Source organism: Xiphophorus maculatus, chromosome 22 (genome assembly GCF_002775205.1).
Source record: "Xiphophorus maculatus strain JP 163 A chromosome 22, X_maculatus-5.0-male, whole genome shotgun sequence".
Classification (NCBI taxonomy): domain Eukaryota; kingdom Metazoa; phylum Chordata; class Actinopteri; order Cyprinodontiformes; family Poeciliidae; genus Xiphophorus; species Xiphophorus maculatus.
This window is the reverse complement of record NC_036464.1, coordinates 563,834-588,042: the sequence shown is the minus strand read 5'-3', so window position 1 is coordinate 588,042 and position 24,209 is coordinate 563,834. Positions and strand designations below refer to the sequence as shown.

General features: G+C 39.1%; 1 protein-coding gene and 1 non-coding gene across 10 annotated transcripts in view; one reads left to right on the top strand and one right to left on the bottom strand.

Moving 5' to 3' along the window:
- Nucleotides 1–24,209, top strand: part of sorbs1 (sorbin and SH3 domain containing 1) — a 72,822-nt gene that overhangs the window by 30,801 nt on the left and 17,812 nt on the right. For 8 of the 9 annotated variants that reach the window (XR_002752034.1, XM_023326938.1, XM_023326939.1 and 5 more), the window contains 7 exons: nucleotides 1,029–1,064; nucleotides 1,184–1,286; nucleotides 2,065–2,179; nucleotides 5,791–5,868; nucleotides 13,066–13,115; nucleotides 17,097–17,275; nucleotides 22,749–23,906. Coding sequence is in view for 8 of the 9 variants with exons in the window: in XM_023326938.1 (XP_023182706.1) it covers nucleotides 1,029–1,064; nucleotides 1,184–1,286; nucleotides 2,065–2,179; nucleotides 5,791–5,868; nucleotides 13,066–13,115; nucleotides 17,097–17,275; nucleotides 22,749–23,906 (1,719 nt within the window). In the remaining variant the exon portion in view is untranslated. The remainder of the gene's footprint in view (nucleotides 1–1,028; nucleotides 1,065–1,183; nucleotides 1,287–2,064; nucleotides 2,180–5,790; nucleotides 5,869–13,065; nucleotides 13,116–17,096; nucleotides 17,276–22,748; nucleotides 23,907–24,209) is intronic. The other variant, XM_023326941.1, reaches the window with a different exon arrangement.
- Nucleotides 19,941–20,013, bottom strand: trnar-ccu. Its single transcript has one exon. It is a non-coding gene; the product is annotated as a tRNA-Arg (tRNA).

The following is a 24,209-nucleotide window of genomic DNA, read 5'->3' as shown; positions in this document are numbered from 1 at the left end:
TAAAACCTCAGATACAGAAACTCAGTCATATTTAAATATTGCAGTTTTAAGTTGCAGAGAAAACTGCACTGAAAAAACGGAACGAAGCTCCAACTTTTAAAAAAAAGTTAATTTGTTACTTGGCTTAAATTAAGTTTCTGAAACTTAATTTATTTACGTTTCTTTAATATGACGACTTAATAAACTTTATATATTTACTTGGATTATCTTATTTTATTAGAATCAGATCACCAAAAAGTAAAGCTTTTTCAAACAACAAGTTTAAATGTGCCTCTGTCTCCTGCAAAATATAAATGTAAAAATATCTGAGTGTAATCGAACCAGTTTTTAAAGATCTAAAACGTTTTTGATTATTTTTTTGTTAAACTAAACAAAACTAGTTTAGAAACAAATTAGCTTATTCAGCTTAGATCATTAAAATAGTTTGTTTTTAAAATTTTAAAACAAGCATTTTCATTTTTGCTTTTAGGTTTTAAAAGAAAGTTATCAAACTTTTTACACAAAAGGAATAAATACAAATTATCAGTGGAAAATATAATTTTTATTTGACAATTATTTTTAAAAAGTGAAAACTTTGCGAGCAAAGGAGGAAGAAATACTTAAAAAAATATACTCTTAACATTATTAATGCTATTCTTTGTGAAAATGCTCTGTATATATTACATAAAAACATTTACAGTTTAAAACACAAATTCTTTAGCATTTTTGACCGAAGTTATTATTATTATGTTTCTCTGGACAACTAATTTCAATTTTAAAAGCTGCATATTAATGTGTGGAGGCAATAAAACTGTATGTATAATTTTGACCCTGTAATCCAGAATAAATCCACTATAGTTTCTAAACTCTAATCTCATTAAGATGCTTGTCGTAGAGTTATTCCAATCTGATGAAAGAACCGATTTAATGAAACTTTAAGAGAAAATATTAATATGAGACCAAATTTAAATGTTTTATCAAAAGCAACTTAACATTCCTCCTCCTCCTTCTTCTTCTTCTTCTGCTTTTTTCTTCTTCTACGTTTTCAGACGATGGTCCCACCCCATATGTTTACCTGGAAGATGGTGAGTTTTCTGATCATCCGTCTGAAGCGACAAAGAATGTGTTCAGTTTGATCTGTTTTTCAGGAAGAACTGTTCAGAGAACTCTCCAGAGAATCTGTTCAGTTTGATCTGTCTTTTAGGAAGAACTGTTCCGCGCTCTAAAAGCGACGACCTGGTGGACTCCAGAGGGAGACCGATGCCGGTTCCAACTCGGTCCTCGTCTCTCAAGCCGTCTGCCACAAGGTCTGGTACCAGACAGAAAGTAGATCCACTAGAACCGCTAGCTTCTGCTGCTGTTTAGTCACTTCCAGTTTTCTGCTGGTTCCTGGGCCAGTTTTCTGTTTCTGACCATCCTGGACAGTTTTCAGTCACTCCAGGGAGAAAGTGGCTCAGATGGTGGAAAGTTGGACTCAAGGTGATCCAAAAACCACAAGATTTGGTTTTGGGGTAAAAGACCTAAATTCTGAGAATACAAGTCAGGATTCTGAAATTAAAGTCAGAGTTTTAAAATTTAAGTCAAAATTTGAAGGTTAAAATCGGAATTCTAAAATTTCAGTCAAAATTTTAAGATTAAATCTCCAAATTCAAAGAAAAAGTCAGAATTATAAAATTTAGGAAAAATTCTGAATAATAAAATTAAGTTTGAAATTCTGAGAAAAAAGTCAGAATTGTGAAATTAAAATCAGATTTCTAAAATTTAAGTCAGAATCCTAAGATTGAGTTGATGATTCTCTTCGTTCTGCCAGTGTCCCTGGTTCTGTATATTCCTAATTTAACGTTTTGGTTTCCGTCCGTTGGGAAAAGTTCTTTTCTCTCACCGGGTCCGACTTCGCCTCCGTAATCCAATCACTGCCCAGATTGGATTTTTCTGCCGTGTCGTAGAGGGACTAGGCAGGCGTGTTGAAACGTCACGTTTTTTAAATGAGAAATCGTCTCAGCTCGCGCCGGTTGCCATGGAGACCGCCGGATAAGGATTGGCTCTCGGTGTCTCTCTCTCTCTCTGACTGTCCTTCCTCCGCAGGAGCGAGTGGGAGCCGCCGGAAAAGAAGGTGGACACCAGGAAGTACCGCGCCGAACCCAGGAGCATCTTCGACTACGAGCCGGGGAAATCATCCGTCCTGAAGCTGGAGAGAACGGTAACACTCTCTGGGTGTGTGTGTGTGTGTGTGTGTGTGTGTGTGTGTGTGTGTGTGTGTTGTCTGAGCTGTGTCCTCCCTTTCATCATCTTCATCATCTTCCCCTGCCACCTCTGCATCCGAGCTGCTTCACTGCTAACGGTTAGCAACACTCAGGTTTACTGCATTTATTACAAGAGAGAAAAAACCAAACCAAGTCGGTGGTTAACATCAGTCCAGCAGCTTCTGCCCCACAGTTACCGACGGCAACAGACTCTGATCGCATTAATTTGCATAACTAATCTTATCTACAACATAAATTGCAAGTAATATACATATATATATTTTAGTACAGAAAATAAAATCATACATATAACATTCAAAACCATCACACACTTAATAACTGGAGCATTACTTTGTATGAAAAATAAATAAAACCTACAAAGAAAAAATCAAGTTAACATCAGTCCAGCAGCTTCTGCCCCTACACAATAAAAACAATATAATGAATAAACCTAAGCAGTTCCTATTACCGATCAATGGCTCTCAGTGAACAGTTAACAGTTGCAAAAGCTTTAATTATAACAGTATAAAACATAAACAAACAGACACGTTGCAGCATGACGTTACAAAAAGCTGCCAGCCGCGATGGCTACCGTTGGTTTTAGCTGTCAAGTTGTCAACATGACGCATCAACATAAATCTTAACTCTACATGTGACATATACAAGAAAAAGGGATGCAGTGCTTTGCTACTAATTGTCTACACACTGGCAACTAGATAACAAGGTCAGGAAAATTCAAATTCAAACATACTGTATTAGTCCCAAAGGGAAATTAAATGTTTCTGTAGCTCATTAATTCAGATTCTTCAAAGAGTTATTGAAGATATTTCAGTTAAAAAAATAATAATGAAAGAGGGAAGTAGGTCAGTTGTGCTAGCTTGACTCTGTGTTTTGGTTTAGTTAAAAATAAAACAAAGGCGACCCACACAAAAACTCTGACAGAGTAGCTAATCTACCACCACTGTGTTAGCTTAGCTGATAGCAGCAGTAGCTAATCTACCACCACTGTGTTAGCTTAGCTGATAGCAGCAGTAGCTAATCTACCACAGCGATCATTTAATCATAAACGCTAAATAAACATAAAGCCTAAAACCATAGCATTGTAATGGACTGAATGTTATGTGTTTTTTGGTGTTGAATGCTGATACATTAGTGGCGTTGTTGTCAGTCAGTTGCTATGGCAACGGGTTTGTGTGTAGCATAGTTGACGCAGAGAGCGAGGAAAAAAGAGGAATACGACTGGCTTTGAGTTGTTCAACGGTTTTTCAGCGTTATTTTTCCCTTTGCGGCGGCGCGCTGAATTAAATTAGTAACACCTGCGCCTCCAGGTTTCCTTTCGCTCACGGAGTTGCTCTACTGCAGCAGCGCGGCTACGGATGGTCCCCAGCGTCGTGCGCGAAATTCCTGGATGTAAACAATAACATGCAACATATCTATAGATTTATTTATAAATTACATTTTTCAATTTGCATGCTTCTTTGTATTTATTTATCCATTTATTTGATATTTTGTCATATTTCAGTTACGATATCACACTTATGTATATATTTTTTATAGAATTGATATATTTGTATTTAACTAATATTTAACACTTTGGATGCAGTAGCCTGTCAACAACACAATTTCTGCTTAGGCATTAATAAAGTATATTCTATTTCATTGTAAAACATGAAGTAATTACACATGAAACCATGTTTATTTGTATCGGTACATTTGTCTAAAATAAATGTTAAGAACATAATACTTGTAAAGAAAACAGCTGATCCTAATATGCACCACAGATACAAATGGCAGCAGAAAAAGGGGGAGGAGCTGACAGTTACTGGTTGCTATGGTAACCACCAACTGCCAAGAGCAGCTAATGTAACTTCACAATAAGATGTCAAGAGGAAAAAAAGGCTTTTGACTAAACAAAATGAGTTTGAAGAATAAATAAACCAGTTTTGACAAACTAACATCTAAAATAATGTAAAAATAAAAACCCTGTTATGTTCACATAGTCTGCAGTGAATTAAATATTTCGTGTCCTTGGCAAGCTTGTCGTCTTTATGTAATCATTTTCCACTCAGATATTTAGAAAAGATGCTTTATTGTGACAGAGCAGAGATGTGTTCATGTAATTACTGCCAGGCTGGTTGAGATCTGGCCTGATCCCACTGCCAACCATTTTGCCCATTGCAGTTCGCTCCAGTTCACCAGTAAAATAATGAACTCAGTCATTCATTCTTCATGTTTGGTTCACTGATTTTACTCTGTTTCTTTAAACCCACAGAGAGCCTTGCAGAAAGTTTCATTCTTTCTTTCTGTAAAACTACAAACTTCAATGTATTTCAATGAGATTTTATCTGAGATACAGTAATACATAACTGTATGTATTACCTTATGTATAAAGTATAAATAAGGTAATTAATACCTCTTCAATACTTCACTTCATGTTGTGGAAGTACTGCTGGGGGGTTGTGAGACTTCTGATTAACTAAGCAGATTTAAATCACTTTTTTTATTCAAATTTATCTTTAAATACAAATTAACCTGAATCCAAAATTACATATTTTAGTCTGAAACGCAAACATTCGGTGAGAAAAATCTGATCATTATGTCAAAATGATCAATATGTTCATAGCTGGGGCATTTCCATTGAGTCTGAAGTAAGTAAAAAGGCATGTTTTATGTAGTACTAAGCCTCGTTTATTGTAAAATACTACATACTATTTAGGGCTGGACAGTATGGCTGAAAAGCATGTCAGCGTTTCTTTTCAGTTGATATCCATAATTATTGATCATTTTTTGTTTTATGTATCTGTACTACAGACAAACTAGTGGTTACTTTTTCTGTTTTATCCCGTTTTTACTCCAAATTGAAACCTGAAACTGCAAGTTACTTAATAGTTTTGTGGTTGCTAGGCAACCAAAAGAGTGAGTGAGTGAGTTGCTAGGTAACCAAAGAGTGAGTGAGTTAGTCGGTGCCACTGAAGACCTCTGGTCTATCTCATACAATTCCCCAAAACTTGCATTAAAGTTCATGGTTTTTAATGTCAGGAATATGAATATTTTCTGCATGGCACTTTATGCAAATGTCCTTTGGCTTATGCGGCATCAAAACCAGGATTTTATTTTATGGTTTGATCTGAGATATCAGCTTCACAACTAATGAAATATGAAGCAACAGGCAGCAGCTGTTACTGTAAAACCCCTGAATTTCTTCATGTTGTGGTCGACATGAAAGCAAAACTTACAGGCTGGACAGTTGCTGGGCTGGAAGTTGTGGTGTGAAGAGGACAGATTGGATGTCACAAACTAATTAGAGGAGGAGGCGGATTTGGTTTCTCCTGGTTCCTGTTTTCAAGTCTTTATGCTTTGTGATGTTTATCAGCTGCTGTTGCATCACTTTTTGCAAGGAACTAAAACAGCATTTTATTGAAAATATCAAACTATTTCAGGAAGAGTCATTTCATAAATCACATTTGCTTTCATGTGATTGGCTCCTTGCCTTGATGTGCATAAGCTGTGCTGTCTGAACTGTCTTCTCTTTGTCTTTCTCCTCCTGTCGCCATGCCCCTTTACTCAGGATGTAAGTCCAGAAGATGTAGATTTAGAGAATGAGCCTTGGTATAAATTCTTTTCAGAGATGGAGTTTGACAAAGCGGTAAGTGGTCGCTGTTCTCACAACGACAGCATATCGTCACATACTGCATGTCATGTAACATCAATGTCGAACGTCTAAACAAACTGTCTGTGAGGTCTGCTTGTTTCCTCTCCCACCCCCACTGTGATCCTCTGAGTGTCTGATCGTATGGATCATTGAGGCTAAATACTGATTATCAGTCATAAAATGTATTGTTTTCTTGAATTTTCAGTTATTTTCTGTACAAGACCTACACTGTTAGGTTTTGTACACAAATATGTAAAAAAAAAAAATATATATATATATCCTCACCACATCGTTAAAAAAATAACATTGTCCGCATGGGTTTAAGAAAAGTTGTCATTAGTGCTGGACGATAAAAGCGCTTCATATCAATCAATATCAAGAATTATTGATAAGTTTGTAGTTTTAAATGTCTGAACTACCAGACTGGTGGAGCAGCCTTTCCTGATTTATCTGCAGCTTTCACTCCTTGCTACTATTGTTTACTTTTAAGCAGTTATGTGGCAAAACCTAAAACTGCTGCTGCGCAGGTTACTCAACAGGTTGTTACTAGGTAACCAAAGAATGGGTGAGTTGCTAGGTAACCAGAAAGTGAGTGAGTTAGTTGATTCCGCTAACCTAGCCTAGCAAGAACCCTCACAAATCCGTTTTAAATATGCCTAGCCTGTAGAGGGCAGTGTAGCACTATGGTAATACATATGTTAGCCAATCAGATTGCTTCAAAACAACCATAACTTCCTGTTACAAATTAAACATGGAGGCAAGAGACTCATTTGTGGGGACTGAAATAAAGGTAAAGTACTTTTAAATTGCGTATTAGAATATAGAGTTATTAAAACACAAAACTATGTTGATTGGGAATTATGTCAAAGCAAGTATATGGATAAACTACGACAGTGTATTTCAGCCATTGTAGATAAATTACAACATACTTTTACTCAAGTAGAAATAAAAAGTAGCCATCCAAGAAATGACTCAAGTATGAGTAAAGAAGTGTTTGGAAAAATACAAGTACTGAGTAACTGATCAAACCACAATTTGATATGTAAAAATTACATAATGAGGCAGGCCAAACTATAACATTATGTGGAAATATTGGCATTTTAAAGATCAAAATGACAATAATTCATATACACAACAAAATCAGACAAAAGAAACAGTTGTGCTCTCCATTAAGTGAAGTTACTCACACAGGGTAGAAGATCCAAAACATTTAATCAATAGTAGCGATACTTCAAAATAAAATTACTGAAGTAAAACCAAAATTACTCCTAAAATAATTTTTTTTTCAAAATGTTTCTCTAGTTTCTGTGCTGTTATAGTAAAACCACATTCTGTTAAGTGACTCTTGCAAAATATTCATGTTTATTCAGTTACACCAATAACTTCTTTGTGAAACTCGGATTTTGCTCCTCATCTTTTGGCTTGCGGTGTTTTCTGAGCATGAGGTCTGGATCAGATGATTCACCCAGGAGTCTCTTCTCTCTTGTAGTCCACCCAACAAGCAACAGGCTCCAGGGTAATCCGTGCCTGTTATATTTACCAAAATATCCGTATGGCGCAGGTCTGAATCAGAGCCGTGACACATGCGAGCCTCAGGACAGAAGTGGTCCTTGCTGCCCAGAAACAGATGTTAATTTCCCAACCCGCCCCGCCCCAGATCCGGTGAGGCGGCACCACTGGCTTTGTGTTCCTGCGCCGTCCAGACGCTGCAGTTTGAGGTTAGCAGGAGGTCCAGGAGGCTCAGTGCCGGTGGCAGCTGCTGGACTCGGTTTCTGTCTGGACGGGTGCCACGTGAGCTCGGCTTGATGACTGGCTCCTGTTTAATGTTAAAGCCACTTCTAAAGCTGCACCTGGTATGTGCAGCATTTGACCTTAAGGCCCAGCCAGACACCATGGCTCATTGCGGCTTGATTGACAAATCAGGAGTCGTTTGGTATTAGCGAAGGAGAAGGAGATGCATTTTCATATCTGCTGAATCATTTGTGTGTTGAACTGGTTGATGATTCATTTTCTGTTTCCTGGCTGTTTATTTAAAGTGGTCTGGTATTATGAAGAGCTGATGATGCCGTACATTCTGGCAGTTCTTTCAAAAACCCCTTTAGTTAAAGCTGCAGTATGCAACTTATGTATTTTTTTACATATTTGTTGAAACTGTCACCATGTAATGACGATATGAGACAGATAATGTATTTCTTCTGCCTTCTCCTTGTGCTCCCATTGCTAACTAGAAACAACCAATCAGGGCTAGGAAGCAGGTCTTAGCGTTGTCAATCATCCTCTCTGCTACAGCGCGGCTAACAGTGAATGCTAAGAATAGTTAGCACGGCCACTGATGACGGGGAATAAATGGTTTTTCCATAACTAAGTTGTTTCTCTGCCGTTAGCACATTTAGCAGCGAGTACATGAGAATGATTGACAGCTCTAAGAGCCGTCTCCTAGCTCTGATTGGTTGTTTTTGGTTGGAAGTGGTGCATTTCTTCAGAAGGTACTAGCTCAGGATGGAGGTGGAGGAGAACGATTGGGTGGCAACGATCATGTTTTTTGGTGTCTGTAAAATGAGTCATTTCAAAAACACTAACTCAAAGTTTACACTTGCAAACAGATGTGCAATTATACAACCGTGCATCTTTGAAAAGCAGAAGTGCAGCCTTCTGTACAACTATCAAGAATGCAGCAAGTGGTTTCTGAACGGCAAGTCAACAACAAAACACTTGTCTTTTCCAGCAGCCATTGTGCAGCCCACACAGCAATAAAACCAGCTGATCAAATGTGCTGGAACTCAGCTTGGGTTGCTAGGTGACGTTACATTCAGAAGGATTTTGAAACGGCTCATTTTCCAGACACCAAAAAACATGAACTTATTGCCAAAAAATGGTTGGGTGTTTTCAGAAGCAGTTGAGACCCAAGTGGGAGTATAAAAATGTGCAAAATTTGAATTTCGCATAATAAATCCCCTTTAAAGGTCAGTTATTGGCCAGAAACCTGTAATTGGTGCACCTTTTGTCCGTGGAACTCAACCGAAGTTGAGACAGTTTCAAGTAAAGTATTGCGAAACTTAACATTTTTGCAATATAAGCTTTTATTAGTTAAAAGCTTCTTGGCATTTTGATCAACTTCAAGAAGTTTCCAGTTCAACTTGAAGACTGGATTCGTCTAAATTCTTTTAGGTAAAAAATCATTTATTTTTAGTGCTTGTTTAGAGCGCTGCAGATTGCTGGCAATGGTCCTCTTTAATAACACATCAGGGGTTTAAAGCTGCGTCTGAAAATACATCCAGTGACATGACAGCTCCAGTCAAGCGGCGGGTCATCGATAGACATAGCCAGCTGGAGCCGGAGTTCCACACGTATCAATGCTCAGGAAGATCACTGTGGCCCCCTGCTGCCGCCACAGCGACTCCATCTGCGGCGCGGACACTGACGTCAGGCCCGCTTCCAGCCAGTCTCAGCGCCGCCCCGCCGCCACCTAACGTACTCTAACCGGGGCGACGCTAAAAGCCTGCCAGCTCATTGTGCGCTCACATTTAACCTCTGTTACACACTTAACCTTTACCTTTAAGCATTTAGCGGCGGCAGGATGAGCTCCCCGGCATGTTAGTGTTCATAAGAACACGTCAACACGAATAAGGTTCTGGAAAGAATGGGCTTCGTGTTACAACGGCCCGCTCTATTTTGACTGTGAAAGCAGCAGAGTGCAGTCTGAGCCGTGGGGCAGCTGTTAGGAAACGCGGCGGTTCTGATGAATTGTTGTCGCCTGTGTTCCTTAGATACCTCAGTTTGCATCCGTAGGCAATATTAATAAAAACTTTTATTTTACTTATAACACGACCTTTTTCTATTCTCTATTACCAACTTAAAACATCGTATCTTACTGAAAAGCTACTTGTTAGATTTGTTTTAAGTGTACCAAGATATTTGCACTAGAAAGTGGACCAAAAATACTTGGTTCTATTTTTCAGTGTTTTACATAAAAACCTCAGAAAATAAAACACCATTAAGTGACGAGGGGCATTTTGTGCATCATCTGATTGTTTATGTCTCCGTTTGTTTGAAGTACCAGGAGAGATCGGATGATTTGGGCAGAAAATGGACGCAGGATGAGATGAAACGGCAAACAGAGTAGTTTCCATCCCAGCAGGATGTATACAGTGTCACCAACCATTATCTCCCATTTGCAGCGCTAAATCTTTTCCCGGGACGTCCCAGAGTAACACGACGCTGTGATAACACGGCCGGGTTAGTCTGAAACTGATCCATTTGTCCCCCGTTGGACGAGGAAAAGTCCTCATAAACTGACACTAATCAGTCATCTTGTAAATAACCAGATTAAGATTCCAGTCCTTCACTGCAGATAAGCCCTCCATGATTGTTTCCTGTTTACTTTCCACTGACGCTGTTTGTGTGTGAGCCCAATAACCGGGAGTGTCAGAGGACGCTCTGTTACTCCCCCTGATAAGAGAGGTGGAGGTGGTGGGGTGGAAGACGTGGAAGATTAATCGGTGACCCCTCGGTGTGTTCTCCAAGTCGCCATGGAACATTTAGCTTTATAAATAGACGCGACTATAGACCTGCCAGCTTGGTGTTCGGCTCCTACAAAGATAGGCTCTTATTCTCCGAGGTTATTAATGATCATCTGCCCCGGCAACGAGGCGGAGAGGCATGTTGTGGCAAATGAGCAGCGCAGAATGTTCCCTGTCTGGTCATTGGTGTGGGAAGTGGAGGCTCGGCCGCGCCGCAGGGATGCCGGGGGGGTTTGGGGCCAGGTTGCCATGTCTGACTGGCAGTTTCCAGCCAAAGACAATGTCAAACCCACCCAACTCCCAAAAAACCCGCCCAAATCTCAACCTTAAATGAAATTCATGTTGATAGCAGCAGACATAGTTACGTATATATGAATATATATCGGGGCTGGACAATAAATCAATAATATGTGATAGACATGTGATCAATGATGATAGATACATCTGATAGAATATTCAAAATTCACTAAACTCCAATCCAAAACTGCACAACATTCTGAGCTGGGTTGGTGAAACCAACTAACTGACTCACTCTTAGGTTTTATTTTATGAAACGTTTCATGCAGCTTTATAAAATTGAGTTTAAAAGCAGTCTTACTGGGAGGAAACTTGCCCAAACTGGCAACCCTGGGATCGTTGGGAATGGGAGAGACGGGGGGGTGGGGAGGAGGAGGGGGGAGGGGATTGTGCAATCGTATTTGCAAACAACACTTGTGCTCTTATTCATAGAGCTTCGTTATTTTTACCTGCTGTGACGTCCGAGAAGAGGAAAGCAGCAGAAACAGTGGGCTAAAATTAGCTTAGCTCCAAAGCATTTCAAAACGCCGCTCTGCTCCATCAGTGACCCCCAAAAATATGTGTTTTATTTCTCCTTATATAATGCCAATTAATCTCCATTAAATGTCACTCCACTCGCTAACCCTGTTCCTAACCCTAAATATGCAGAAAATTATTTCTTCTTTCATGTTCGAATATTTCTCTGTGCACTGCAAAAACACAACATCTTACCAAGTATTTTTGTCTAGTTTGTAGTGCAAATATCTTAGTTTTGTCTCATTTTCAACAAGATATTAGAGCTTGTTTTGAGTCAATAACTCGTTTTGAGTCAATAACTCATTAATATTGATAAAAGCAATTATTTATTTTATAACAACACATTTCTCCCAAATTATAAGTTAAATAATCTGCCAGTGGAGCTAGTATTTTTCGTCAATATTAAGAAATTATTGACTTAAAACAAACTCCTATTTCTTGCTGAAAAGTTACTTAGTTTTGTCTCATTTCAAGTTTACCTACATATTTTTACTAGAGAATATTTGGTAAAATTTTAGATTTTTGCAGTGTGTTGCCTTTTGTACAATTTTGGCTTAATTACTCCTCTCACTATGTTTTTTCCTACCGAATGGCCTTTGTATGGGTCTGTATGATCCAGTTAACGATTAGTCGATTGCAAAATCAGTTGACGATGATGTGAATAATCAATTAGTTGTGATTAACCGATTAATTGTTTAATTCCGAATAAGTTTAATTTATCTGTGAGCTCATGTGTCCATGCTGATAAGTTTAATTCGACTACCAATGCAAAATGTATATATATTTTGTTCAGTTTTGGCTTAAATAATGCTTTGAATATGTTTAAAATGGCCTTTTTTGAGTCTGTACGCCCCACTTAGCGATTAATCGATTACTAAATCAGTCTATGACTATTTTGATATTTGATTAATCACGCCTAACCCGATTAATTGCTTCAGCCCTAAATGTTTTACATATAAGTCCGCTCTAGTGTTCATAAGAGTGGACTAATTCGGCTTCCTTGCACCAAAAACACCAAGTATATATATATTTTCATACAGTTCTGGCTTAATTACTGCTCTGAATGTGTTGTTCCTGCATTAAATCGGCTTTTTTGAGTATGTATATGCTGCTTAATGATTAATCAATAACTAAATTAGCTGTCAATTCCTTCAATATTTGATTAATCGCAATTAATCCAATACATTTTTTCAGCCCAGCCAAGTTAAAACGTAAAGCACATATCTTTACTGCTCTGACTGTGTTGTTTTTTCTGTAATTTGCCTATTTTTGAGTCTGTTTTGTGTTTGTATGTTCCAGTTATTGATTAGTTGATTACTAAATTAGTCGAGAGCCATTTCATTCATCGATTAATCGTGGTTTATACGATTAATCGTTTCAGCCCTCATATCTTTTGCATATTGCTGAGCTCCTGTGTCTGTGTTGATACGTGTAATTCGGCCTCCTTGCCCCACCAGCTGGTTAATTGCCCCCGTCTGCTCCGCTGGTAATGAGAGCGACTCAGTCAGACAAAAGAAGTGGCTTCAGTGGGAGACAGCAGCTTATAGGCTGAGCCCGTGACAGCCTCCCCTCCCCGCATGGCGCCCCCTGACCGACGCACGCCCAGCCCTCCCTTCCCTTCCACTCTCCTTTCTGCCGCTTGTTTTCTCCCAACTTGCATGCAGGCCAAAACACACGCTTGGCCCCCCCACCCCGTCCATGCCGAGAGACGCTCGGAAACGCTCGACGCAGAAACACACGGCCGACCGAGAGGAACGGAGGGCAGAATCTGGCCTGACTGGAGGCTGCTGCCTGTGTTTCAGCGGGAGAAGATCTTCCTGTGGATCTATCAATGACTTCTTTGTTTGGTTTGTTGCAGAGTGCCCCCTCCTTCAGCCCTCTGGAAACAGCCTCCGACCTGCAGCAGTAGTAAGTCAATGCTTCTTCCTTTCCCCAGCTCTCCAGCTTTAAAATCTCGCCTCATACTTGCAGATTTAATGTGATTATGAGAGGGATGAACAGCAGTTTCCTGTTAAAGAGGCAAAAAGCCAGCAGAACAGAGTGTCCCCTGGTTGCATTTTGTGTTGTTTTCCCTTCAGGTTGTAGATATGGCTCCTATCGGGGGGGGGAGTTTATTTAAAGACAGGAACCTGGATGTCACTGGGATAAAGGGAACTCTCCCAGCTGCTGCATAACTTAAAAACTGTTATCTCTGCCTGAATGTGCTGAATAACCGGATCATGAAACATGAGCGAATAATCAGATTAATCAACGTATTTAGAGATCGATTAATCGGTAACTGGAGTAAACAGACTCAAAAAAGGCAAATTGATGAAAGAACAACACAATCAGAGCAGCAATTAACCCAAAAAATTACATATTTTGCATTTAAGATAAATGAAACCCGTCTTTGTCTGTTCAACCCAGAACTCCGCAAGTGGCATTTTCAGCTTCACCTGGTTCAAATTATGTAACAATAATGAAAAAAGGGTGATTTTCTACCTTTTTCTGCAAATATTTTGCTGCTGCCCTGGTTTGAAGTGCAAATATCTTATTAGATTTCAAATAGGACAAAACTAACTTAAAAGTAACTTTTCAGGAAGATATAGAAGCGTGTTTTAAGTGAATAATTCCTTAATATTGATGGAAAAGCAGATTAATTTGTAGTTACTAGTGAATTAATCTGATTTTCCATCAATAAAAATAAATAAAATTTTTAAAAATCTGCAGAATGTGGGACTTTTATTTATCAGACTAATCAGAGTAATCAGTAGATTATTGATAACTGGAAGAACCGTTAGTTGCAGCTCCACTCAGATCAAAAGCTGCGTTTGATCTTCTCTTTGTGTTTGATGGAGACTGACAGCATCTATTTCTGTGTCCTGCAATAAAATGCCAGGAATTTGGGGCCGCGGCTCGGTAACTGTCTAGAGAAAATAAACCTTCATTTCTGCTTTCCATCTGCTGCAGTCATTATGTCACCAGGAGGGGGCGGCGGGGGGCGAGCGCGTCTAAAATAAACCCCAAACCAGCGTTTTGTTCCATTGATACGTTTGTCGTTTGAGAGCTGGAAAGGAAGCGATCCCTGATTAAAGGCCGATGGAAGTTTAGCCACTCAAAATGTTCGCAGCGGAAAGCTTTGCTCATAAACCGACTTCCCCCTGAGGGGCAAATTTATGGTCGCTTCGCTGTTTTCCTGCCTCAGCAGAGCTCAGACATGGCTGTTGGATCTGACACATTTCAGAAAGGAAAGGCACGACACTTGGAGGCTGGAATGATCCGGACTCGTTTGTTCTGTCATCATGATGCAGCAGAACAAATATAAAAGATATAAAACTGTCACAAGTTTACAAAAATAAACATTTTCTGTTTACTAGAACCTGTCTGACAACATGAAGTAGGCCACAGGCTCACATTTCCTGAAGAAAACTGTCATGTTTGGCATAAAAGCACAAAATCTTACAAGTATTTTTGTCTAGTTTTTACTGTAAATAACTTAGTGCACTTTAAATGAAACAAAACTAACTTCAAAGTAACTTTTTAGCAAAATATAAACGTTTATATTAAGTAAATTATTCTTGAACATTCATAAAAAGTGGAAGAAAATGTCTTGTTTTAACTGGAAAATTTCTGTTTTATTAATATTTAAGAATTATTGACTTAAAACAAGCTCTTGCTTCTCACTGAGAAGCTACTTTTAAGTTAATTTTGTCTTATTTTTCAAGTCTAATTAGATATTTTCACTAGAAACTAAATGGATTTCCTGTTTTTATGTTTGCGAAGATTTTTTAGCCTACTTCATGTTGTCAAACAGGTTCTAGAAAACAGAAAATGTTGGGTTTTTTTGCTGTTTTTTGCAGTGTAAATAGAGCATCACACTAGCAGTCCAACATGGTGGTGGAAGTATTAATGGCTGAGCTCATTCTGGCGCTTCAAGAAATAATTCATTTTATTTTTTAGCTTTGGACGAGAATCCAAAGCTCACCAATAAGTTTGACTCTGAATGATTTCATGAAAATTCAGACGTGGCCTAGTCAAAGTATGGAACAGGCCGTTTTAGCTCAAAACCACTGAATGTGGCTGAATTAAAACAATTCTGCAAAGAAGAGTGGATCACACTTCCTCCGCAGTAACTGCAAACAGTACACTGCAAAAACAAAATAGTAGTTTTATCTAGTTTCTTAATACACGTTATATAAGACAAAACTAATTTTATTTCTCTGCTGAAAATGTACTTATAAATTGGTTTTGTCTTTTTTAAAGTGTAATAATATAGTTGCAGTAGAAACTAGACCAAATATTACTTGGTACAGTTTTGTGTTTTTGAAGTGTCGATTGATCTCAAATGTTTAGATTTGATAAAAGAGCAAAAACGGAACAAATCTGACATTTTTTACCGTTATGTTTAATGAAAAGTGATCAGGAAAGGTAGTAAACTGGAGTTATGTATGTTTTGGAGTCTAATGATGACAGAAATCCTCAAAAGTCATGAATAAATCCCACCCAGTCTAAACCTGCAGGGATGTGCAGCATGGAAGCGCAGAACATGCGCCGCTCGGCGTTTGCTTTTACTAGAAGCTTCTCAGGAGATTATTTTAAATCTGAGCGTAAATCAGCCACAGAAACATTTACGTGAATTCCTGTTGCACACCCAGACGCCATGCCAGCGCTGAGAATATTTCCCCTTCCACCTACGAAGGAGCCTCCTGCTGCTCAACGACTTAAAAACGCTTCTCTGTGGCAGCTTTTCGCCAGAATGAGGTCAGAGTGAGCAGCGTCTGGGTGTGACGCAGGTGCTGTTGATGCATCAGACGGGAATGTGGAGGCAATATTTATAGAAATCATCCCAACGCAGAGAAATCTCCTCTCTGCCTTCGCTCTGGATCCCACGTTGGGCTTTTTCCCGCTCTAATTACATCACATCCCACAAGCATTTCACAGACTTACCCACAATCCCCTTAATGAGGCCCATATGACGGAGCATTACCCGCTTCTCTGATGTTTCGTTCTTTTTTTTTTAGATAATAATCTATGGAGGGAAATTAGTTCCAATATTATTGCAACCAAGGAACATGTTTCAAAAATTAAAATGTGACAAAAATGCGTTTTAAAAAGATTTTAAAACTTCTCAATCAAAAAAATATGATCCATTTTCAATGTGTACATAATTATGCAGTTTGCTAGTTTTACAGATTTTTGTTTCATTTATTTTCAAAACATATTTCAATTAGCAAAAATAACATCTAAAAAAGTAATAAATCAAATAAAATCTGAAAAAATAGTAAACTGCTCATTTTATCTTTTTCAATTTATTTTTCTGTTTTGAAAAAAGTAAAATTTAAATAGAAAAAATAGTGAACTTGAAGTTATTTTTGCTTCTTTTTTTTAAACAATAAAATATTTTTACAATTAATTAAAAAAAAATTTTTTAAATACATGAATAAATAAATTAAATAAAATAAAATAAATTCAAAAATAAAATCTGAGAAAGTGATTAAAACTAAATAAATATGGAAAATGTTGAACTGCAAGTTATTTTTGTTATTTTAGTTTTTAAAATTTTCCAATTTTTTCAAATAAAATCCAAAAAAGTAAATTTTCGAAAACTATTAAAATTAGCAAAAATAAAACTCACAAAGGCAGTAATTTACAAAACATATGAAAAATAACAAACTGCATAAATGTACGTTCAGCTTAATTCAACATAATGTGAATTACACTCAAAATGTGAGTTTGATTTAGTTTTATTTTTGAAGTTCATTTTTTTTATATTTAAATTTTTTTAAACATGCTCCTCGCCTTCAACAATATTGGAACAAATTTCTTTCCATCAATCTCTGAAATAAATAACAATATTGAAGCAGCCCGGTTGTGTTTGATTAACTTCTTTCTCTCTCGTTTGCGGCGCAGCTCCTCTAGCAAGTCTGGACACAACGAGGTGGACAAGGACGGGGGGTCGTCGTCCGGCGACCCCGCCGCTCCAGAATGCGACCGACATGTTTACAAGAGCATCCTGGAGGGCGGCGACATTCCCCTGCAAGGCCTGCGGGCTTTAAACAAGCGCCATGGCAGCTCCTCCTCCTCTAAAGGTAGGACGCTAGCTCAGCATCAAACATGGCCGCTCACTGCAAAAACACAAAATAATAATAATAATAATAATAATAATATATGTACTGAATTACACATTTATTTGGTAACTTAAATGCACCAGTAGCTTGAGAAACTTGGTCAAACGTAAAAATATCTTATTTTTGTTCAGTCAGTGCAGTTAGGAGTAGAACAGCCAATGCAAATAAATGATAAAGAAATTCAGGTTCAAACATGTTGAAAATAAACTGAAACATTCTTTCAAACGGTTCATAAAGAGCAATTGGAAATTCTCAATATAATGTAAAATAAATAATAAAGCATAGAATTAGACCGAATAGATCTGTCCTTATGGATCAGGAACAGTCACCGATAACCGATGTAGAATTTTTTTCAATATTGGAACCAATACGGACACTATAAGTAAAACAACCTGCCAGTGGAACCAGAACTTTTTAATCTGTACTCAATATTCAATTCAATTTATTGACTGAAAAATATGGTTTTTGCATAACAATATCATTTTGTTGTAATGTAAGACAGATAATCTTTTTTAAAAAAAAAAAATTGTTCCTCCTCCATTTCCTAGTGCTTCTAGAAACAACCAATCAGAGCCAGGAGGCGGGTCTTACCGCTGTCAATTGCTGCAACTAGCAGTGAGTGCTAACGCTAGTTAGCAGAGCCATCCATGATGGCTTATAAACAGTTTTCCTATGACAGTGAGTTGTTTCTCTGCTAATAATACATTTAGCAGTGTGTACATGATTGACAGCGTTAAGACCAGCCTCCTGGCTCTGATTGGAATAAAAAAACATTTTTGTAAAAGTTACATACTGCAGCTCTAAAACAAGCTCCTTCTTGCTTTATTTCAATTGTACTAAAATATTTGTGCTGGAAATTAGACAAAAAATACTTTATAAGATTTTGTGTTTTTGCAGTGTAAACATCTCTTAAAGCTGCAGATGTTTTAAAATGTTGAAACTTCCAGATGCATGTGATTCGCTCTGTTGGATTACACGCAGTGCACATTATCGGCCAATCACGTCGCAGCATTCATTACCGCTTACAGCTGCATTTCTATAAACCAGGAAATCAAGTTTATTTATTTCTGTCATTTATGGAGGGAAATTAGTTCCAACATTATCACAAGCAAAGAACATGTTCCAAAAATGTTTATTTGAAAAACTTCTCAATCAAAAAACAAGATTTTAGCATAAAATCTTGTACACATTTATGCAGTTTGCTCATTTTTTTATTCAAATTTTTTTAAAATTAAAAAATGTATCCAAAAATATATGGAACTGCATAAATTATATATTATGACTCTCAAAAATTATTTTTTGATTGAGACGTTTTTCAGAGTTTAATTTTTGAAATCCATTTTCCTCAAATTTCCATTTTTGAAATATTTTCTTTGCCTGCAATAATATTGGGACAAATTTCTCTCCTTATTAATTCAGCTTAACAAACTTTAAGTCAAACTGAAAACCCTCAAAATAAACGTTACATCTTGGACAGAGTGAAATATATTTGAAGTTCATATTTCAGTTTCAGAAAGTTGAGTGGAAGCAAAAAGTGTGTTAGAATAGAAAGTGCAACTAGCAACAGGGATAATAATAGAAATATAATTTATTGTCTCCACAATGGGCAAATGTCTGTGCAACAGCAGAAAAATAAAAGGCAATAAAAGCTTTTTGAAAAATCTTAAAGTGAATAGACTCACACAAAGACAGAATAAATAAATAAAATGGATTTCAATACAGAAAGATCACATTATGTCGTGTGTTCTCCACAAATTGCCATAAATAAATCATTAAAGGTCAATTTCAGAGAAACTGGCTGCTCACAGAGAGCTGCATCCAACCATATTAATTGAAAGTTGAGTGAAAGGAAAAACTGTGGTCATAAGGTACACAACCAATAGAGCTTGAAAGCTTGTTTTGGCAAGAAGCTACTTTGAAAAGGTGATTTATGCGTTTATCACATCGTGTTGGCCAAGCTTCCAGTTCAATACACCAATATCCCAAATGACTTGTTATAAATGCACAAGGTTTTTTTTGTTGTTTTACATTTATTTTTTTATTTATTACAAGATTTATTTATTATAAATGCACAAGTACAACTTTAGCAGAACAGACTTTGAATCCCTGCTCCAATTTTTCTACCACAGTTCTTCCTTCCACTCAACTACCATTAGTACACCTGGAAAAGAAACAACATTTTCTAAGTGTTTTTGGTCGCCTTTTTAGTGCAAATATGAAATGAGACAAAACCAACGTACAAGTAACTTTTCAGGAAGATATGGAAGCTGGTTTTAAGTCAATAAGTCCTTAATAATGGTGAAAAGGTTCTAGTTTCCTTGGCAGATTATTTCACAGATAATGGGCCCTGCGCCGTTACCTAGCAACGCCAGCCAAGCACAGCCCGTTACCTAGCAACCAAATTCTAATTCCACTGACAGATTATTTTGCTTATAGTAAGACATTTTCCTTATGTTACAATTGAAATCATTTGCCAGCAGAACTAGTACTTTTTTTTATTAATAAGGAATTATTGACTGAAAACAAGCTCCTGTTTTTTGCTGAAAAGTTACTTGTAGGTTAGTTTTGTTTTACTTTAGAATAGAATTACTTTATTCATCCCAGCAGGGAAATTATTTAAAAGCACCACCCCAGATGGGACTCGAACCCACAATCCCTGGCTTAGGAGGCCAGTGCCTTATCCATTAGGCCACTGGGGCTTTTTTTTTTTTATAAGATGTTTGCAGTAGAAATTAGACCAAAAAATATTTTGTAAAATTTTTTGCGTTCTGCCACAACTAGCTAAAACAAAATAAACGTTCTGATAGTGTGCTAATTTATTTCAGTGCGCCTGTGGATCTTTTCACTTGTTTATTTTTTGACTCATGTTGGGTCTGAAGTTGTCTCGAAACCCAACCGTGTGGATTTTTCCCTCCGCTGCCGCCCAGCTGGCGCGGTCTCCGGGCAGAGAGGGTATGGATGAGGAGAGATAAACAGAGCAGTGAGATAAACAGAGGGCGGGCATGAGGAAGTCAGCTGTCAGTGTGGGGTCAGGAGCTGGAATGCCAGAGCCCGGGGTGGAGGGGAGCGCAGATCCCAGGCGGGGACACTTTGACCCAATGTACCGAGCTGAGTAAACATGCAACAGTTACCACTTTTAAAGCCGAACTGCATGATAATCATAATCCCAATGCTGGAAACGGTGATTGTTGTAAGCAGATGTGGAGCTACGCAGTGTGAAAAATTACCCATCCAGTCAACTGACTAGCATGCAGCTCCTGCCTGAGGCTCCACCTGGGCCGTTTGAGTCACTCGCTGCTCATGAAGCAGAGAAAGGAAGTCAGAAACCAAACTCTCCATCATGTGTTTCAGTCACAAAATGTTAAAACATCTAATATTTAAACTGCTGCGGCTAACAATTAATTTAGTAATCGATTATTCTGGCGATTAATCGGATAAAAAATATACATTCTACAGATTTCTCTTTTAGCCACTTAAGCCTTTTTTATACTATATTATAATACATTAAAATATACAAATAAACATATAATCCAATTCCTTTTTTAAATAGGAAATGCAATAATGAAGCATTCTTTTAGTAAATCTGAACCGAGTGAAGCTAAAACTTTACAACTGAAGGAATTTTGACAAAAACATATTTACAGACAAAATGCAAATTTTATATATTTTTGTACATTTTTGGCTTAAGTACTCCTCTGACTGTGTTCTGTCAGCAAATCAGCTTTTTTTCAATTTGTACAGTTAACAATTAATCGATTACTAAAGTAGTTGACGATTATTTCAATAATCGACTAATCATGACTAATGGTTTCGGTCCTGTTTAAAATTAAATTAGCAGGCAGTTACTTCTGACCAGTAATTTTTGACTTAATCCCTGCTTTGAATATGTTGGGGGTTTTTCACCAAATGGCTGTTTTTGGGCCCAGTTAGCGATTAATCAATTACTGAATTACAGTCACAACCGGTGACTCTGTGATGTTTTATGACGTAAAGCACTTTGAACTGCCTTGTTGCTCAAATGTGCTATAGAAGTAAGCTTGAATTGAATTAATTCAATATTTGATTAATCATAATTAATCTGATTAATTGTTTCAGCCCTAAGTCTTTGTTAACAAAAACAAAACCCTGACTAGCTGTGCTGCATTCCTGAGCAGGAGTGACTCTTTTCTCTCCATCTGCCATGAATAAAACGCAGAGTCATCCTCCGCAGCGTGTTTTCCTGACAGATTTGAATGTGGCAGATCGGTCCCTCGCCCCGCGGCGGAGCCTCGCAGCGCGTGAAAGTGTTGTGTCATTTCCCAGCACCATCTGGATCGCAGTCATGAGTCACCAGGCACTGACACAAGCTTTTCCTAGCAGATTTCAACTTTTTAACTGCAGGGCAGCTGGATCAGGAGGTATTTTTAATTCACAAACTCAGGGAAGCAGCGTGATAGCAGCTCCGCCTGCAAACATCAAACAATGAAAGCAACGTTAAAAACTATAACTTTTTCATATTTAATTAAAGTTTAGGGAGAAACTTCACTTTATGTTGTGGGGATTTTCTTTTATAGACCATAACAAACGAGCACAGAACTGTGAAGTGGAAGGAAAACTATGCATGGTTTTCAGTTTTCAGTGGTCAGCGCTGCTAACTAAACCATTAGCTGCGTTTCAGCCTTAGTCCTTTTCCTTCTACTTCACAATTACTGTCTATTTTGCGTTGATCGATCACCTAAAATCCCCTCCAACAACACACCGAAGTCTGAGCCTGAAGCTGGATAAACACAATCAGCCTTTAGCTTTAGCTAGCTTAAACAGCCTCCAACGTCACATGACATTTCATGGCATGTCGCTGTTTGAACGCCGTCTGTTCCCTTGTTGTGTCGACGATACAGGCTCCTACGGTGGCCCTGAAGTTCCAACCACATCAACAAATCACTAAACACAACTACAAATGGAAAAACACAACATTAATTGTGTTAAGCACAATTAAAGTAAGAGGGGGAAACCCAAAAACGTGGCTTTAGAACCGGATATTATTCTGACTCTGCAGTTGTGCTTAATGTTGTGTTTTCTTAATTTTCTTAAGAAAACCCTTAATTTTTAGTTTTTTACTTTGTTTTCTTAATTTGTAGTCGTGCTGCGCTAATGTCATTGCGTTTTTCAATATTTTGTTGTGATATTCAATTTGCTGCTGTGTTTAGTGATTTGCTGATGTGGTTTGACCTTCAGGGCCACCGTAGTTTCCTGCCAGAGAGCGACTTCTTCCTGGTTTCATTCTTACCATGCAGTAAACATCTACTTGATGTTCACAGCATCAAGTCTGCGTCCTCTCATCCACTTTTTGATGGAATTTGTTTTTTAGCTCAGACTCAAACTGTTTTTGTGTGTAAACTTTGTTACCGCTGTAATCTAATATGTTGTTTATTCTGTTGTCCTGCATGCTTGCCAGTGGATTATAAAGGTGGGAATGGCTATTTAATTTCACCCTGCTCCTCTGTAAATAGTCGAACGGTTCTTGCCAGTAATGCAATAGGTGACCAGTGTAAGAGTAAGAAGCCCCTGTCCGCTGCCAAGGCCTGCATACCGCAGATCCTGCCCTCCAAGTTCAAGCCCAAGCTGCTGCCCCCCGGTGGTGACAGCCGGGACTGCAGGACCGATGGCGCCAGACAGCCCAAGTCTCACAGTTGCGAGGATATCTACCCAGGGCGTTTTGGTGAAGAGGAGGACCGGGGCGTCTCCCCTGCGGTGAGGCGGAGCGCGTCCGGGTTCTCCAGCCTGTACCGCTCCATGCATCACATCCAGCGGCCCAGTTCGGTCGGCTGCAGCCCGCACGGCAGCGTCCGCAGCCTCACCTCGCTGTTTGAAGCGGCCCAGAGCGACGCAGAGAAGTCGGTCGGGACTGTTGGACGGGACAACGTGTCGTCACGGGTCAGCGAGTTCGAAACGATGATCCGGTCTGGCGCCGCCCCCAGCCGCTCGTCGTCACTGCCCGCCCTGGACTCCGGGCGGAACCGCAGCCCCGACCGCGTGGCGTCTGCCGTGTCCGCCGAGGCGCTCCTGACAACCGAAGCCACAACGACGTACGTTAGCGCTGCGGCGGAGGGTGGAAACTCCAGGGTTTCGTCTCCGGAGGACGAGGTGGCTTCGTCATCGGGGGATGGACAGGAAGTGGAGCAGATCCTCAGCGGATCCAAAACCCCTCCGCTCCACCACCACCACCACCTGCACCACCTGAACCATCCGCTCCTCCTCAAGCCCAGCAAGTGCAAAGGCGCCTGCCCAGCCTCCTACACCCGCTTCACCACCATCCTGCGCCACGAGAGGCAGCAGGACACACCGGCTGCTGTGGAGAGGAAGGCCATGCTGCCGGGAAACCTCTTCCTCATGGGCCCGGCGCCCTTCAGGTTACGGAAGAACCCACAGCCGCACCAAACCCGACGGACGCTGTTGGCCACCAGGGTGACGGCGGGCGCCCAGAGGCCCCTCATCCCGCGGCGGCTCTCCTCCCTGGAGGTCGTGGAGAAGCTGGAGGGCGGCGGGACGGAGCGACTGAGTAACGGCCAGGTGTTTGACGCCAACGGGAACCTACTGGCAGCTCACCATAGAGGTCGCTAACTCCATCCCTTTCACTGCTCTGTGGTCTCTCATTGATCTTCACCTTCCTCCTCCACAAAGCAGCGCCACTGTCCTCTCATTTCCAGTCTGTGTGGTGTGTTCAAGTGACAGGGAACTGTCCATCTTCCATTTTCACTGTGAATGAGAACTCTCATCCAGGCATCTAGATTATGTAGAAAATTACAATTTCATCTAAATGCACTGCAGTCTAAAGGTATTTTCACACCTGATACTTTGGTAGACTTGGTTAAATTGGGGATCAAAATTGCAACATTTGTATAATTTTCAGCTGCTA